At 43.2% G+C, this 18,103-nt stretch overlaps 1 protein-coding gene and 1 long non-coding RNA gene across 8 annotated transcripts in view; one reads left to right on the forward strand and one right to left on the reverse strand.

The window, feature by feature from the left end:
• LOC134294855 (uncharacterized) overlaps nt 1-18,103 on the forward strand; it is a 46,965-nt gene that overhangs the window by 21,935 nt on the left and 6,927 nt on the right. For 3 of the 7 annotated variants that reach the window (XM_062966621.1, XM_062966620.1, XM_062966622.1), the window contains 16 exons: nt 654-794; nt 1,967-2,105; nt 3,019-3,209; nt 3,469-3,594; nt 4,175-4,376; nt 5,399-5,552; nt 6,961-7,075; nt 7,924-8,184; nt 9,497-9,640; nt 10,527-10,769; nt 10,858-10,890; nt 11,453-11,653; nt 11,735-11,902; nt 12,661-12,804; nt 12,938-13,114; nt 13,203-14,208. In XM_062966621.1, coding sequence (XP_062822691.1) covers nt 654-794; nt 1,967-2,105; nt 3,019-3,209; nt 3,469-3,594; nt 4,175-4,376; nt 5,399-5,552; nt 6,961-7,075; nt 7,924-8,184; nt 9,497-9,640; nt 10,527-10,769; nt 10,858-10,890; nt 11,453-11,653; nt 11,735-11,902; nt 12,661-12,804; nt 12,938-13,114; nt 13,203-13,421 — 2,658 coding nt within the window. In that variant the 3' untranslated portion in view covers nt 13,422-14,208. Of the gene's footprint in view, nt 1-653; nt 795-1,966; nt 2,106-3,018; nt 3,210-3,468; nt 3,595-4,174; nt 4,377-5,398; nt 5,553-6,960; nt 7,076-7,923; nt 8,185-9,496; nt 9,641-10,526; nt 10,770-10,857; nt 10,891-11,452; nt 11,654-11,734; nt 11,903-12,660; nt 12,805-12,937; nt 13,115-13,202; nt 14,209-18,103 lie in introns of those variants that run through there. The other 4 variants (XM_062966625.1, XM_062966626.1, XM_062966627.1 and 1 more) reach the window with 4 other exon arrangements.
• Nucleotides 6,926-7,989, reverse strand: LOC134294857 (uncharacterized). Its single transcript, XR_010001512.1, has 2 exons — nt 7,900-7,989; nt 6,926-7,351 (listed from the first exon to the last, which is right to left on the reverse strand). It is a non-coding gene; the product is annotated as an uncharacterized LOC134294857 (long non-coding RNA).

The following is an 18,103-nucleotide window of genomic DNA, read 5'->3' on the forward strand; positions in this document are numbered from 1 at the left end:
TACCCTTTTATGAACTACCTTTTGCTTATTTTCTAAGTAAACTACAGAAGAAGAGGGCTGGGCTGTGGCGCAGCTGGCTAGTAACCAGCTGCAATAAATCACTACTGACCGAGAGAGGTCATGAGTTTGAAGCCCGGGTCGGGTTAAGCCCCGACCATTAAATAGCCCGGCTTGCTGTTGACTTATGCAGCCCCGAAAGACAGTTGCATCTGTCAAGTAGTGAAATTTAGGTACGCTTTATGCAGGAGGCTAATTTAACTAATTTACAACATCATAAAACTGCCAGCAAAACACGAGGAAAGGAATGAGGAAGTACAGCCACCAGTGGACAGTGAAGCAACAGCTCCCCCTGTGGCTGGAATCGTGAAGCTGGAAAAAAATGTTAAATGCCTCTGTGTCTGTCTATATATGTTGTTTGTCTGTTGGCATTGAATGTTTGCCATATATGTGTTCATTGTAATCCATCCTGAGTCCCCTTCGGGGTGAGAAAGAAGGGCGGAATATAAATACTGTAAATAAATAAATAAGTAAAGACTACTTCCTGTGTGTGGCTTGGTGTCTTTAGCAAGGTGAAGCTAACCTGAGGTGCGACAAGAAGGAGGGAGGAGATGTCCCTTCCCAATTGGCCAGACTCTGGACGTCTTGTTTTGCAGACGGATGCCTTGGAGACGGAGGTGGCAGCCAAGCAACGGTTCTGGCGTGGCCAAAGAGAAAAGGAAGAGGAGCTCCTCAAAGAGTTGGACTTCTTGCGCCTGGACATCTTGGAGGCCGCCAAGGAAGGGAAGATGAACAAGGTGCCACTTGGGTTTGCGTCAGTGTTGCTTGGTGGCTTCCGTGTCTATAGCACATTTATTTGTTTGTTTATTTATTTATTTATTCGGAGTATTTATATTCCGCCCTCCTTTCTCACCCCGAAGGGGACTCAGGGTGGATCACATTGTACACATATAAGGCAAACATTCAATGCCATAGAATATAGAACAGAGACAGAGACAGATGCAGAGGCAATTTAAAACATCTCCAGCTTCCTGAGGGTATGCTTGATTCCGGCCACAGGGTGAGCAGCTGCTTCATCATCCACTGTAACGGCCACTTCCTCATTCCAATGGCGGCTGGATGATTTTTTTTATGGTGTCGTAAATTAGCCTCCCCACATATAGGTAAAGGTAAAGGTTTTCCCCTGATGTTAAGTCCAGTCGTGACCGACTCTGGGGGTTGGTGCTCATCTCCATTTCTAAGCCGAAGAGCCGGCGTTGTCCGTAGGCACCTCCAAGGTCATGTGGCCGGCATGACTGCATGGAGCGCCATTACCTTCCTGCCGGAGCGGTACCTATTGATCTACTCACATTGGCATGTTTTCGAACTGCTAGGTTGGCAGGAGCTGGGGGTAACAACGGGCGCTCATTCCGCTCCCGGGATTTGAACCTGGGACCTTTTGGTCTGCAAGTTCAGCAGCTCAGCGCTTTAACACACTGCGCCACCACCAGGGCCCCACATATAAGTGGTACCTAAATTTCCTACTTGATACATGCAACTATCTTTCGGGTTGCTTAGGTCAGCAACGAGCAGGGACTATATATTATTTTTAATTGTCAGGTGCTCACCCTGACACGGGCTGGCCTTGAACTCATGACCTTTTGGTCAGAGTGATTTATTGCAGCTGGCTGCTCACCAGCCTGTGCCACAGCCCGATTCCCTCTGGGGATGAGCTTCAGTGAAATTAATAGATCTTGTAACATTCAGAATACAATCATTCCATGGGAGCAGCCAGTTGCAAAGGTTCCAGGTGTGCCAAAGCTTGGCAATATTTACTTTTGGGGTTCACCACTCCCGGAATCCCTCCAACCAGCGTAGAAGCACATTGGGACTTTCCGCACGCAAAGTAGATGCTCTACCGTTGTGTTACAGCCCTTCTTGCTCACGTCCCAAAGCTTGACTGTGGTCATTCTCTTCTAAACCATTGCAGTTAAGATACAAGGACAAATTAAAACCCGCCGAAGAGATCTATCGCTCCCTGGAAGAGTCCTCAAACCAAGAAGCTCAACGGAGAGCCAACAGACAACTGAAGGCACCGCGGGACTCCAAACCATCTCTGCAAATGAGAGGTAAGGAAACACCTCCTGCGGACTGGTATTTGGAGGGTAGAAGAAGGTAACATATGTCATCCATATTCCAAACTTCCATTCATTGATTTGTTACACCAGCCCTGCTTTTGTTTCATTGACTTCAAGACGATGGACATTGCAGGGTGCATCTACACTGGCATTGACATCGCTTAAACTGCTATGGCTCAATGTCTGCATTGGATTCTGTGGACGATCTCATAAGACCATAGGTAAGCAAAGAGACCTCCAAAGACCATCTAGATAGTCTCATAAGACCATAGGTAAGGAAAGGGGGCCCCAAAGGCCATCTAGATAATCTCATAAAACCATAGGTAAGGAAAAGGGCCCTCAAAGGCCATCTAGATGGTCTCATAAGGCCGTAGCTAAGCAAAGAGACCTTCAAAGGCGATCTAGACAATCTCATAAGACCATAGGTAAGGAAAGAAACCTCCAAAGACAATCTAGACGATCTCATAAGACCATAGGTAAGCAAAGAGACCTATGATCATAGGACCATAGGTAAGGAAAGTGACCTCCAAAAGATGATCTCATAAGGCCGTAGCTAAGCAAAGAGTCCTTCAAGGACTATCTAGATTATCTCATAAGTAAGCAATGAGCCATGACAGTTCAAGTGGTGTCAAACAAATGTGTGGATTCAGCCAAAATCAACCTGCTTTGAACTTTAGATGAACTCTCCAAGGTCCTGAACCTTTTAAATGGATGAGCTTCAGAACCTTGCTGTCTCCTTTCAAGCTCAGGCGAAGTAAATACCGTATATACTCGAGTATAAGCCAACCCGAATATAAGCCGAGGCACCTAATTTTACCACAAAAACTGGGAAAACTTATTGATTTGAGTATAAGACGAGGGTGGGAAATGCAACCTGGCTTCATATACTGTTTGGTGGCCCCAGTCAAGAAGGACGAGAGAGACCAGGAGGCCAGAGTCCAGGTTTTGCTGAGGAAGACGCTGGAAAAGCTGGTGCAGTTTGTCCGAAAGGTCCAGCTGGACGAAGGACGGATCCAGATGCAGCTGAAGGAGGTGGAGCGGCAACGGAGCAGCAGCCTCCAGATTTTGGAAACGCTTCAAGAGACATCTAGGAAGGTGAGCTCCACACTTGGGCCCCTTCCTCTACTCTCAATGGGCTTTGACACACATTCAAACCCAAGTCCTGAATACAGTAGATTTACTTCTCAGGTGATATTGAAGCTTCACTGGGAGAGCTGTTCAGCAATGGAACTCTCCGCCTCGGAGTGTAGATGAACTCTCCAAGGTCCTGAAATTCTTTAATGGATGAGCTTCAGAACCTTACTCATTGTCAACCGTTTGACCATTTCCTCATCTCATTTGCTGCACTTTCCAGACAACTTTGCATCTCGTGGCTGCATTTGAGGAGCACATGGCAAAGCACCAAGCCAATGTTGAGAGGGCCTGCTGCAGGCTGGAATACCTCCGATACTTGTTGGAGACGGTGGCTCTACAGACAAAGGTATAGAGTTCCTCTGAATATAAGGAATGCCTTGAAAACATGCTTACAATGATGACCCGGGCATTCACCCAGTAACAAAACTAGAAATAATATTTAAAAATACTCCCTTAATGGTTGAAAACCCAGGTAAGAAAAATCCCAGATGAACTTTTTTGTTGGCAGTGTGGGACTTATTATGTACTTAGCTCATGCTGACTTGCTCTTTGCAGAAAACAATATTTTCAGAACCAAAAATAATATTTCTATGCAGACATAAAATGCTGTGACTGAGGATTCATTCTATACAAAATATTCATGTGTTTAATTTGTATGTGTTCAATTTTTTTTGCAATGCTAAGGCATCCTGGGATTTGTAGTTTGGGGAGGCACCAACCCTCTTTGGAAGAGAAGGCTTGTAAAACTACAGCTCCCAGAGTTCCACAGTGTAGAATCATGGCAGTTAAGGTGGCGTCAAACTGCATTAATTCCACGATATAGACTGAACAACTTTTTCAAGACAACACTTTCACCTTGAAATCCTCCTTGGATTGGAAGGTTTGGAGACCTTGCCAAGGTTTCCCATCTGTTTTCTCTTCTGCAGGATCTCCATTCTGGCTCGTCCCAGTGCTTTGTGAATTATCCCAGTTGGAGGTTTTACGGTGCGGCTGGTGCTCCGCAGGGGACCTGGGAGGTCATCAATCGGAAACTCATCCCGTTGCTCAGATCTGTACTCGAGACGTTGAAAGAGAGCAAAAGGAGCCCTTTGTCCCCCGAGGTGCTGGTGGGCCTGGGCTCTGAAAAAGGTGAGCCCTCATTCGCCTTGCAGACTGGAAGCAGGCATATCCTTTCAGCTAAGCAATGTGATCTTGCAGACTGTGCTTTCATAGACTTTAAAGGCGCATCTCAATGCACTTTGCCTTAGCTCATTGATATGAAGTCTTGGGATCTGTAATTTGGTGACGCATCGGCACACATTGGCGGAGAAGGCAAACCCCAACTCCCAGGATGGCATAACATTGTGCCATGGGATCCAAATTGGTGCCAAACTACAACACCCCTGAAAGACAGGAAACAATCACCTCCCAACAAAGGATTCCCCCAGGCAGGAAGCAGCCAGGCTTTGAAGCTGCAATGCTATTCGGTGCTAATCAAGGTGGCCCGTTGCAACATTCGCACTTGCCTCCAACAGAGTTCTTTCTCCCACTCTGGACATCATTCCACAGATATATACAGTAGAGTCTCACGTATCCAACATAAACGGGCCGGCAGAACGTTGAATAAGCAAATATGTTGGATAATAAGGAGGGATTAAGGAAAAGCCTATTACACATCAAATTAGGTTATGGTTTTACAAATTAAGCACCAAAACATCATGTTTAACAACAAATTTGACAGAAAAAGTAGTTCAATACGCAGTAATGCTATGTAGCAATTACTGTATTTACGAATTTAGCATCAAAATATCACTATGTATTGGAAACATTGGCTACAAAAATGCGTTGGATAATCCAGAACGTTGGATAAGCAAGGCTTGGATAAGTGAGACTCTACTGTAAACCTGACTTGCCTAGTTTCCAACAGACCTCACAACTTCTCAGGGCGAAATGTCAGGAGAGAGTGCTTCTGGAGCATGGCCATACAACCCGGAAAACTCACAGCAATCCACTTTCTGGTCCTGCGCCAAAGTACAAATCCCTGGACTCCTTGGCAGCAAACAGTATTGATTCTACAATGTAGACGCACCCATTGTTATCCATTTCTGCTTGTGTTTGCTTGTCCATCTTGTGTCTTTGTGGTTTCCAAAACCTTCTCCTTCTTCTCAAAGGCTACTCCTCCAGAAGCACCTTGAAGGTCTCCGAAGTGACCGGCGAAGCATTTCGGGTCCAAACAAGGCAGGAAGGGGTCCCTATTGCTGCAGCACTCTCTCCTTCCGTGGCCTCGCCAAAAAGGTCCCAACTCCTGCAAGAAATCCAGGCAAGGTAAGAGGGATGGATGGATGGATGAAGAAGGTTCTCTATCTTCCTCTTCTTCCCCTTATTATAATATCACTCCTACATCTACGATTTCTACGTTGTACTTTGCATAACCCTAAAATAAGCCTATGATCCTATACCCATAATGTTGCAATCTGAATATAAATAACCGGGAGAAATGACAGAAGGAGAAGACTTGAACTTGCGAGCCAAGACAGGAAATAATAATAATTGTAATGAAGTATGAATTTTTGGTTTACAGATGTTATGTTTAATTGTGTGTTTGTGTTTTAAAAGGGTAAGTATTACAGTTATTGCATCTCAGCACTCAGAGGCTGGTTGCCATGGAGAAGTAGGTGGAGCCAACTGCCGTTTTTTTGAAAAAGTGCAGAGATTAAAAAAGGGATTCAGTCTGTGCTCTGATGAGGCACAGGGAAGATTGATCCTAGGTTGAAGGGATCAAGGAGACTCAATTGTTCAATTTTGAGTCCGTTTAAAATAAGTTTGGTGACTTATTTAATGTAGTCTGTGTCCTGGTAAGGAACAGAGAATCTGTGATCGTATATCACAGGGTGACTGCGGTTTAAAAGTAGCAGAGGAAGAAGTTCTAACTACTTTAAGTAAAAGAGATGACACTTTAGGGAGTTTGTCATACCTCATTCTAGTATTGTAACTGTTAATAAAAGTGCCTCTAAGTGAGAAACATCTTTTGTAACCACTAAGCTCTGTGCCTGAATAAACTTGTTATTGTTCCTCCAACATCTAAGCCTCTGTCACATATATTATAAAGCAAGTTGCGTTACCATCTAAAGTGAATAAGAAGAAAGAAAGGGAATTTTTTTTAAAAAGGTCTCCTCTCTGAGTCTTTTGGTGGTTGCATCTTTACAAATTGGTGGCAGCGCTCTTAGCTGTTCGCAAATTGGTGGCAGCGGTGGGATAAAAAGATTCCCCCTGCCTGAAAGAACCTCAGTCGTTATAAATTCTTCGTAATAATAATAATAATAATAATAATAATAATAATAATAATAATAATAATAATACTTTATTTATAGGCTGCCCTATTTCCCCGAGGGGACTCAGGGTGTCTTCCAAGCAAAAAAGTAAACATTCATCCTTATGGCAACATTATTTCCTCCAAGAGGCATAAAGCTAACACTTAATTTAAGCCCTACCAAGTAGCCATGAGATCATGCCAAACACACCTGAGCTTCAAGGTTTTCTCACGGATTCTCTCAAAACATCTAATTAGTCTATTTTTCACTCCCTCCATTCTCAAACCTAATCTCGCTTCTCGGGAAAACTCCTCATCAGTTGCATGGAGATTTTTTTCTGAAGTACATTTCCAGTAGCTGATCCTTTTTCTACCCATGGTTCTTATGTTTACATGATATTGGTGTGGTTTTTGTTCGGTTAGGATCGTCTTAGAGAAACACGGCAGTGAAATGTTGCACCTTGAGCTGTCCTTAATGGCCGAGGAGATCCACATGATCACTTGCTTCTGGGAATCATCCAGACCGAAGAAGAACCTGGTGAGATACATTTTTTTTACCAAAATGGGTGTTTTGATCACAGAGGTTAATGTGGAAGCTGAAGAGGAGAAGCATTGCCATCATCATCCCATTTGTATGTTAACGTTTTTGGTATGATATTATCTTACCTCTCTTGACTTACATGTGTTGTGGCTCAGCCTTTGTGTGACTCTGATGAGGATTCTGGGGTGCAGTTTCAAGATGATGGGATTCAGGTTCAGGATGACTTTCAAGATGACTCTAATGGGAATTATGGGATTCAGGTGCAGAGTGTTCCTGTTGTGGGACATGAGGAGCAGGGAAGAAATTATGTTGTTACTGATGATGGTTTTCAAGTGCAAGAAGCAGAAAGGGAGAGCGGTTCCCAGCCTTAGTTTGATAACACTAAACACGCCCTTTGGCCTTGAAAGCGAAAGCCGCTTCGCTAGTCGTCTGGAATTTCGGGGTTGCGCAGAAGTCTCAGAATAGCAAATAAGAGAGAGGTCAAAGGGCCAAGAAATGCCTTCATGTTATGCTATTAAAACAGTCTTCTGAGAGGGAAATCTTCACCAAAGCAATTTCCTCGCTTGAATCAAGAACCAAGTCTGCTTTCCTGTATTATCTTGTAGCCTGGATGTATCCTCGTTTCTGGGACTTTGGCTTCGTTTTAAGGACTTTTTTTCATGCCTAATGTTTCATGGATTTATTCTACAGCCTTGTTTTTGTAGCTATCTTTTGTAACTGAACTTTTGCCTTTCATAAACTATCTTTTCCCTATTTCCTAATAAACCACAAAAGACTATGATCTGTGTGCAGCCTGGTGTCTTTAGCAAGGTGAAGCTAACCTGAAGAACTTGTAATTCTTCCAGGGCACGAACTTAGAAGGATCCAAGGAGTGGGACAGGCTCTTGAAAGAGCTGGCCGAATATCATCGCCACTCGGAAGAAGAGCTGTGCCGGCAACACTCGGAGGACGTCAAACATGCCGGATTCGGCCCGGAAGGGATCGCCTTCCAAGATGGAGCTTTGTTCTCTCAGGAGGAGATCCTGCAAAACCTTGTGTCGCTCCATTTGGATCTACAAAAGGCCGACTCCTCCCTGACGATGGAAGCTTCAAAAGAAAATAATAATGTGGGTTGTGATGGGAGCGTTCGAAGAGTTTCCCCCTTTCCGGGTGTAGAAGGGATGGGAATCATCATATCTAGCCCTCTGACCCATGATCTCTTCCTTATTTATTTTTCTTGTATGAGTTTGTCCCCTTATTTAAAGATTTAAATGCCTTTCTTGTGGCTGTTGTCTGCCTTCAAGTCATTTCCTACCTATTCTATCCCTAAGGCAACACCATCACAAGGTTTTCTTGACCTATTTTATTGCCTTCCTCTGAGGCTATGAAAATGTGACTTTCCTAAGGCCAGCCAATGGGTTTTATATCTGAGTGCAGATTCGAACCCATAGTCTTAGCTTGCTGGCTAACATTTACTAATATTTATTTATTATTTATTTATTTATTTATTAGCGACATTTATATCCCGCCCTTCTCACTCCAAAGGGGACTCAGGTCAATTTACAAGTAAATATACATACAATATATTATATTATAAGACTATATTGCAATATTATTAGTAATATTGCATGTAATATAAATATACAATTATAATAGTGAATTATAGTTATTATTACATTGTATTACATCATCATATTATTATTATTATTACATGTACAGTAGAGTCTCACTTATCCAACATAAATGGGCCGACAGAACATTGGATAAGCAAATATGTTGGATAATAAGGAGGGATTAAGGAAAAGCCTATTACACATCAAATTAGGTTATGATTTTACAAATTAAGCACCAAAACATCATGTGTGATGTATTATTATTATTATTATTATTATTATTATTATTATTATTATTATTTCTGTCCCATTATTATTATTATTATTATTATATTTTGTGTCCCTATCCCTTTTGCCTTTAGTTACATCTATCACTCCAAGAAAAAAGTTCCGAACATATTTATATATTTATTCTTGTCTATGACCAGCATTAAAACATTTTTTTCATTTCATTTTTATCTCTTCTTTTTATCATATATTTAGATAGATAGATATTCTTTTTCGTTTTTTTCAAACATAAAACTTTCAATTAAAAATATTTCAACCCCCCCCCCCCCAAACATCCAGCATACGATAACTAAAACATAAGTTTGGGCATTTGAATACCATTTCCAAAAGCAGAGTTAAGACACAATATGGAGAGTTAAAAACAGGATTGCAAATTTCTATATTTGAATTATGGTGATATAAGCCGAGATACAATAACAGAACCTTTTAAGATTGTTTATGAAGTTGAGTTCAACTTTCAGATTTAAAAATGTTCCTCCCTTTTTGCAGATGGGTTTAAACTTCACATTTATTCATAGGATTTTATCTTCCTTGGTAGGAAACCCAGATTGCAGAAGCCAAGCTCAGTCCAGCGGGATCAACTTCCCAGAAGGATCAAGCCATGGCAAGGAAGGTGGTGAAACAAGAAGCCCTGAAGCAAATATACATACACAGGGTTTTGGACCATTACAGCAACCTCCAGGTAGATCCATACAGGTAGATCCGTATAGGTAGATCCATACAGATCACAGCATTTTTGGCTCAGGAATGTTACTTTTGAACCTAAGTGTAATGAAGTATGAATTTTTGGTTTACAGATGTTATGTTTAACTGTGTGTTTGTGTTTTAAAAGGGTAAGTATTACAGTTATTGCATCTCAGCACTCAGAGGCTGGTTACCATGAAGAAGTAGGCGGCACCAACTGCCGTTTTGCTGAAAAAGTGCAGAGTTTAAAAAAGGAATTCAGTCTGTGCTCTGATGAGGCACAGGGAAGATTGATCCTAGGTTGAAGGGATCAAGGAGACTCAATTGTTCAATTTTGAGTCCATTTAAAATAAGTTTGGTGACTTATTTAATGTAGTCTGTGTCCTGGTAAGGAACAGAGAATCTGTGATCGTATATCACAGGGTGACTGCGGTTTAAAAGTAGCAGAGGAAGAAGTTCTAACTACTTTAAGTAAAAGAAATGACACTTTAGGGAGTTTGATTTACCTCATTCTAGTATTGTAACTGTTAATAAAAGTGCCTCTAAGTGAGAAACAACATTGTAACCACTAAGCTCTGTGCCTGAATAAACTTGTTATTGTTCCTCCAACATCTAAGCCTCTGTCACATATATTATAAACCAAGTTGCGTTACCATCTAAAGTGAATAAAAAGAAGAAAGAAAGAAAAAATCAAAAGATCTCCTGAGTCTTTGGTGGTTGCATCTTCGCAAATTGGTGGCAGCGGTGGGATAAAAAAGATTCCCCCTGCCTGAAAGAACCTTAGTCGTTCTTAGTCCTTTACAAATTGGTGGCAGTCGTTATAAATTCCTTACACCAAGGAACTCAGTCCTGCTAATTCATTCTTCTCTTCCCTGCGTCTTAAGAGAAAGGCTTGTCCAGAAGAGGTTTTGCAAGCCCTGGAACCCTTCTGTACAGGGGAAATGGTGGCCCGGGATGTGGTTCAGTCTGTTGAAAAGCAGCAAGTGGAGAGAGCTGTGGCTTTCCTCCAGAAGCAGAGCCAAGAGGAGGAAGACTTGTCCGCTTCTTGCAGCGAAAAGGATGAAGCAAAGCTCAGAAAGCTTCAGGCGCTGATCCGGATGGAGTTGCAAACCCAGATAGAGGAGAAGGTACCAGCACTGGGTTGTGTTTGTGAAATGTGGGATTTGTTTTACAACTAGCTTGGGTTATTTGAAACAGTCATTTTTTTTTTACAAGGTTGTGGGTCAACTACAACTCCCAGAAATGAAGGTCAGTTCCCCTCTCCCAACCTCTCCAGTATGTTCATTTGGTTATGGGGGTCTCTGTGTGCCAAGTTAGGTCCATCATTGGTGATTAGAGTGCTCTTGGATTGCAGGCGAACTATAAATCCCAGTACCTACAACTCCCAAATATCAAGGCCAGTTAATAATAATAAAACTTTATTTATACCCCACCACCATCTCCCCACGGGGACTCGGGGCGGCCCGACCAGCATAATTTACAAAAACAACAGCATAAATACATTGCACAATATACAAAAAATAAAACACAGTAAAACAATAAAACAGGAGTTAATACAGCGGGATACATAGTTCTCCCAATCCCTGGGATTCATGAGGAGCTTGCAATGTCTAGTTTCTCTCACTGCTATACCACACTGCCTTTCCATATAAGCTTTCCCTTATCCATTATGTGCCATCTTGTGTCAATTCCTCCAACTCTAAAATACATGTGTCTTCAGACTGGGGAAGATGGGATTCCTGGTGTAAATCCATCCAGGAAATGGATTGATTTCTAAAATCCTTGTATTTTTCTCTTTTTCCATGTGTAGTTGGAAGCCAAAGAAACAGAAATCGTCTTGGAAGCCATGAAACCCAACACAAGCCTCTCTGCCCATTTCATTGTGTGTTTCCTTCTGAGTCGCCGGCACTTGAGGCAAGCCGTTCTGGTGTTGGAAGCCAACCTTGAGCTCCAGGAAACCGGACTAAAGACTCAAGGCGATGGGAGCTCCGTGGAAGACTTGGCCCTGGATGTAAGGACATTTGTGGCCTTATAGATATTACAGAGGTCTCAGAAGGCTGCCGTTTTGAACCCTGGCTTTCTTGTGTCCCAGGACCCATTGGTGGATCAAAATACAAAAGCAGTTGTCCACCTGTTGAAGGAGAAGAAGGACTATGTCTACTCTGTGCTTCAGTTGCTGCAAGCGTCCCAGATGCTCCAGTTGAGAGAGAGGCAGTTTCAGGAGATGGTCCAGAAACTGAAAGCTCATTCTTCAGACCAGGTAGCTCCAGATACAAATTAATCAAGTGGTTATGGGCCCAGGTCATGTCCAGTTAAGGCAGTGGTTCTCAACCTGTGGATCCCCAAGTGTTTTGGCCTACAACTCCCAGAAATCTCAGCCAGTTTACCAACTGTTAGGATTACTGGGAATTGAAGGCCAAAACATCTGGGGACCCACAGTCTGAGAACCACTGAGTTAAGGGAAGGACCAGTTTTTCCAAGCTAGAGTAGATCCAATTTCTAGCAGTTCCATTCATAGTTCAGAAGAAGCTGGAGATCCTGATGAAACCTGGAAGCATTTGTAGAGTTCTGGCCTTATTGATGCTGAACTTGACCATAGAATCACATGGGAAGAGCTAAAAATGCCCAAAAGTCTTCTCCTAAGGAATCTCAGTGGTGTCCAATCTTTAGTCTTCCATGTGTTTGGACTCCAATTCCCAGAAGCCATGGGCTTTTCCAATGGGAAGGAATTCTGGAAGCTGATGTCCAAAACACCTGGAGGACCAATGGTTAGGCACCACTGCTCTGGGTCCTCCAACATGACTTTATGGTCAGACGCACTAGAACACCTAGAGATTCCTAGAGAGAACATAAGTGCATAAATACTCAAATCTACCAAGGTTAAATCTGCCAATATGGAAGACCAACTGTAGAATGTGAAGCCTTTCAGCCCTACTTTAGGTATCCATGCCTTCTTTTTCATACTTCGTCTTCCTTACACTCCTTTCTATCTCTTCCAATCTGGACTTGGACCTATAGCATCTGGAAGAGGCAGACCAAATGGTCAGAGAACTTCAAGAGTTCAGGCAACGCAAAACGAAGGAGCTGGAGGAGAATCTGAGAACTTCCCTAAAGAGCCCCAGAACACAAGAAGGTCGTTCAAAGAATCCCAATGATCTCCAGGTAGGATGGCAAGAGGTTTCCTTCTTACCTCTGAAATATACAGCATTTGGCATTCCTTTGCACTCATACTTTGCACTGACTTTTATAATAAACTAAAGATAACATAACCAGAATGCCTTGTCTCCCCATGCAGAGTGAAAGGCCCCTGTTAGAAAAAGATCATAAGCGAGAAGGAAAGGAGAGATGGCAGAGTTTCCAACAAACCTGGTTGGTCGAGCTGGAGGAAACGTACAGGGGCCAGATATCAGAGGAGAAAGCAAGACTCCAAGATCAGTTGGAAAAAGGAGAACTCAAGAAATGGTCAAAACAGGTGAGGAAGGTGACCAAGAGCTAAGGAAATCCTTAGAAGGGAACATAGATGAGGTCCAGATGTTGACCCTACATCTCCTCCTTGGTAGAACCTGCTGAGAGAACATGACGAGACTGTGACTTTCTTAGACAAGGTTTTCCAGCAAGAGATGCACAAACGTAGAGAGAGGATGGAGAAAGAAAGAAGGAGACGCTCCCATCCACAGGACGGAGGTCCTCCAGCTTCTGGATCTCCACAAGAACGACAGCAACCCAACCTGGTTGAGGAGGACAAAGTCTTCTCTCTCTTGACTGAATGTAGGTCTTGATTGACACTTAATAGAGAGCTAAGATGGGCTTCTTGGCTTCTCATCAAACATTGATTCATGGTCCCTATGTCTTCTGTTGATACTTTGAGTCTACAAGGTGATACTCCATGATGGCAGATGATGTAATAGAGTGACTATACTTTAGGGAGATGTTTTCGATGGTATGAGGTTTAAATTTCTGCACTTGGATCCTCTTTGGACCACTTCCAAATCCATGATCCCATGCAGACTTTTCCTCGATGCACCATTCCATTTTGAGAAGCTCTCCTAAACCAACCAATGGTAATAGGGGAAATGCAATCCAAAATAGGCAAAGAAGCAGTCCCAAAACTGGCCTACTCTAAATGAATTCAAGTCTCCAGGGCCAAATGAACTGCATCCAAGAGTATTGAAGGAACTAGCAGAAATCATTTCAGAACCACTGGCAATAATCTCTGAGAATTCTTGGAGAACAGGAAAAGTCCCTGCAGACTGGAGGAAGCAAAGGCTGTCTCTATACCAACAATTACCATCTAGTCAGTTTGACCTGAATAACAGGAAAGATTTTGGAGCAGATCATTGGAAGGTCGTCTGGAATCACTTAGGAAAAAAAATGCTGTAATCACTAAAGGGCAACATGGGGTTTCTCAAAAACAAGTCAAGCCAGACTAATCTGTATTTTAATAGAGTTACAAGCTTGGTAAATGAAACAAAAAGCAGTGGATGTAGCACATTTCAATTTCAGTAAGACCTTTTGGAAAGGCCTCCCATGGTTTTACAAACAATTAGTAAAAAGTGCTCTAGATAATACTACTGTTAGGTGGATTTGTAATTGGTTAAGCGACAAAGGGTGCTCACCAATAGTTCCCCTTCATTCTGGAAAGAAGTGACCGGTGGAGTGCCACAGGGTTGTGTCCTGGGCCTAGTACTGTTCAACATGTATATCATATTTTCAGATGACACCAAAGTAGCAGGGATAGCTAATACTCTAGAACAGTGGTTCTCAACCTATGGGTCCTCAGATGTTTTGGCCTTCAACTCCCAGAAATCCTAACAACTGGTAAACTGGCTTGGATTTCTAGAGTTGTAGGCCAATACTACTACTACTACTACTACTACTACTACTACTACTAGATAAACAAATAAACAGCTCAAGGGGAGGTCACAGGGGCTTACATGTCTTTACACCAACGCTCAGAGCATGGGAAATAAGCAAGACGAACTCCAACTCTTAGCACAGCACCACACATACGATGTCATAGGCAACACTGAAACCTGGTGGGATGACTCCCATCACTGGAATGTAGCCATTGAGGGCTATAACCTCTTTGAGGGCTTTATATGTCAAAAACAGTTACGTTGCAGAAGAAATGCAAGACTGTAATCCGGGAAACCAGCTTGAAAGCATCTGGATAAGAATCAAGGGAACCGGGACTCAAAAAGATCTTGTCGTGGACTACAGTCAGGATGAAGGACTTGATGAAGCCTTCTGTCAACAGCTGACCAAACAGGCACAAAGAAGAGATATAGTAGTCATGGGCGATTTCAATTATTCCCATATCTGCTGGAAAACAAACTCAGCCAAGAGTACAAAGTCCAACAAATTCCTCACTTGCCTTGCAGACAATTTTATGGTCCAGAAGGTAGAAGAGGCAACAAGAGGATCAATAACTCTTGATCTAATCTTAACAAATGTGGAAGACCTGATCAATACAGTTGAAGTGGTTGGATCCTTAGGGGCAAGTGACCATGTGCTCCTGGAGTTTACAATACAAAGGAATGCTGAAACTAAGACAAGTCAAACATGAATTCTCGACCTTAAGAGAGCTGACTTCCAAAAAATGAAGGAATTACTGAGCGGCATTCCATGGACGCCAATATTAAAAAACAAGGGAGTTAAGGATGGATGGGAGTTTTTCAAAAGTGAAATACTCAAGGCGCAAATGCAAACAGTGCCAACAAAGAAGAAAAATAAGACAAGTGCAAAGAAGCCAGAATGGATGTTCAAAGAACTTCTAACTGAGCTAAAGCTCAAAAGTGACATGCACAAGAAGTGGAAAAGGGGAGAAATCACCAAAGAAGAATTCAAACGTATAGCCAACACCTGTAGGGAAAAGGTTCGCAAGGCTAAAGCGCAAAATGAGCTCAGGCTTGCTAGGGACATAAAAAACAACAAAAAAGGCTTTTTTGCTTACGTTGGTAGAAAAAGGAAGAAAAAGGAGGCGATAGGGCCTCTGCATGGAGAAGATGGGGTGATGGCGACAGGGGACAGGGAAAAGGCAGAACTGCTCAATGCCTTCTTTGCCTCGGTCTTCTCACAAAAAGAAAGCCATCTTCAACCTCAGCAACATGGAATGGACGAAGGATTGGGGGAAATCCAACCTCAAATAGGGAAACAAGTTGTCCAGGAACACCTGGCCTCTCTAAACGAATTCAAGTCCCCAGGGCCAGATCAGCTACATCCAAGAGTATTGAAGGAATTAGCGGAAGTTATTTCAGAACCATTAGCAATTATCTTCGAGAGTTCTTGGAGAACGGGAGAAGTCCCAGCAGATTGGAGGAGGGCGAATGTGGTCCCTATCTTCAAGAAGGGAAAAAAGAACGACCCAAACAATTACCGTCCGGTCAGCCTCACATCGATACCAGGCAAGATTCTGGAAAAGATCATCAAGGAAGTGGTCTGCGAACACTTAGAAACAAATGCGGTCATTGCTAATAGTCAACACGGATTTACCAAAAACAAGTCATGCCAGACTAATCTGATCTCTTTTTTCGATAGAGTTACGAGTTGGGTCGATACAGGGAATGCTGTGGATGTAGCCTACCTGGATTTCAGTAAGGCCTTCGACAAAGTCCCCCACGACCTTCTGGCAAACAAACTAGTAAAATGTGGGCTAGACAAAACTTCGGTTAGGTGGATCTGTAATTGGCTAAGCGAACGAACCCAAAGGGTGCTCACCAATGCGTCGTCTTCATCATGGAAAGAAGTGACAAGTGGAGTGCCATCAGCAGGGCTCCGTCCTGGGCCCGGTTCTGTTCAACATCTTTATTAACGACTTAGACGAAGGGTTAGAAGGCACGATCATCAAGTTTGCAGACGACACAAAACTGGGAGGGAGAGCCAACACTCCAGAAGACAGGAGCAGAATTCAAAACGATCTTGACAGACTAGAGAGATGGGCCGAAACTAACAAAATGAAGTTCAACAGGGACAAATGCAAGATACTTCACTTCGGCAGAAAAAATGGAAATCAAAGATACAGAATGGGGGACGATGCCTGGCTTGACAGCAGTGTGTGCGAAAAAGACCTTGGAGTCCTTGTGGACAACAAGTTAAACATGAGCCAACAATGTGATGCGGCTGCTAAAAAAGCCGATGGGATTCTGGCCTGCATCAATAGGGGGATAGTGTCTAGATCCAGGGAAGTTATGCTCCCCCTCTATTCTGCCTTGGTCAGACCACACCTGGAATACTGTGTCCAATTTTGGGCACCACAGTTGAAGGGAGATGTTGACAAGCTGGAAAGCGTCCAGAAGAGGGCGAGTAAAATGATTAAGGGTCTGGAGAACAAGCCCTATGAGGAGCGGCTTAAAGAGCTGGGCATGTTTAGCCTGCAGAAGAGAAGGCTGAGAGGAGACATGATAGCCATGTACAAATACGTGAAGGGAAGTCATAGGGAGGAGGGAGCAAGCTTGTTTTCTGCTGCCCTGCAGACTAGGACACAGAACAATGGCTTCAAACTACAGGAAAGGAGATTCCACCTGAACATCAGGAAGAGCTTCCTCACTGTGAGAGTTGTTCGACAGTGGAACTCTCTCCCCCGGACTGTGGTGGAGGCTCCTCCTTGGTGGCTTTTAAGCAGAGGCTGGATGGCCATCTGTCGGGGTGCTTTGAATGCGATTTCCTGCTTCTTGGCAGGGGGTTGGACTGGATGGCCCATGAGGTCTCTTCCAACTCTACTATTCTATGATTCTATGATTCTACTACTACTACTACTACTAATAATAATAATAATAATACCTTAATTGTATACCACCCTATCTCCTTGAGAGACTCAGCAGTTTCCAATACAATAGGGAACATACAAGCTAAAATAACATATAATTATAGAAAAATAGATATCTAAGACTTATAGTCATATAACAAGGATTTAAAACCAATGACAAAACTTCATCAAAATCCAGACATAGTGATCAGGATTCAGCATTGAAGTGTTATAAAGTGCTAGGTGTGTCAGATGCTACAGTACAGGGTGGGTAGGGGGTTGGTGAATTGCTAAGGATGAGCATAGCCAGCAGGCCTAAGGGGGCTCTACTCGAAGATCTGATACCACCAGGTTTTCAGATCCTTACAAAACGAGCTAAAGTAGGGGCTTGTCTGATCTCTCTGGGAAGGGCATCCCAGAGCCAAGGAGCCACCACCGAGAAGGCCCTCTTCCTTGTCCCTACCAACCGTGCTTGTGATGGCGGTGGGAGCGAGAGGAGGGCCTCCCTGGAAGATCTTGAAGCACATGCTGGTTCGTAGGGGGAGATATCACGGAGACAGACTGGGCCCGAGTCATATAGGGCTTTATAGATCAGCACCTGCACCTTGAATTGGGACCAGCAGCTTATCGGCAGCCAATGGAGCTGTTTTATTAGAGGTGTTGTGTGCTCCTTGTAATTAACTTCAGTTTGGAGCCTGGCTGCCGATCTCTGAACCA

Source organism: Anolis carolinensis, unplaced genomic scaffold, assembly GCF_035594765.1.
Source record: "Anolis carolinensis isolate JA03-04 unplaced genomic scaffold, rAnoCar3.1.pri scaffold_25, whole genome shotgun sequence".
Taxonomy (NCBI): domain Eukaryota; kingdom Metazoa; phylum Chordata; class Lepidosauria; order Squamata; family Dactyloidae; genus Anolis; species Anolis carolinensis.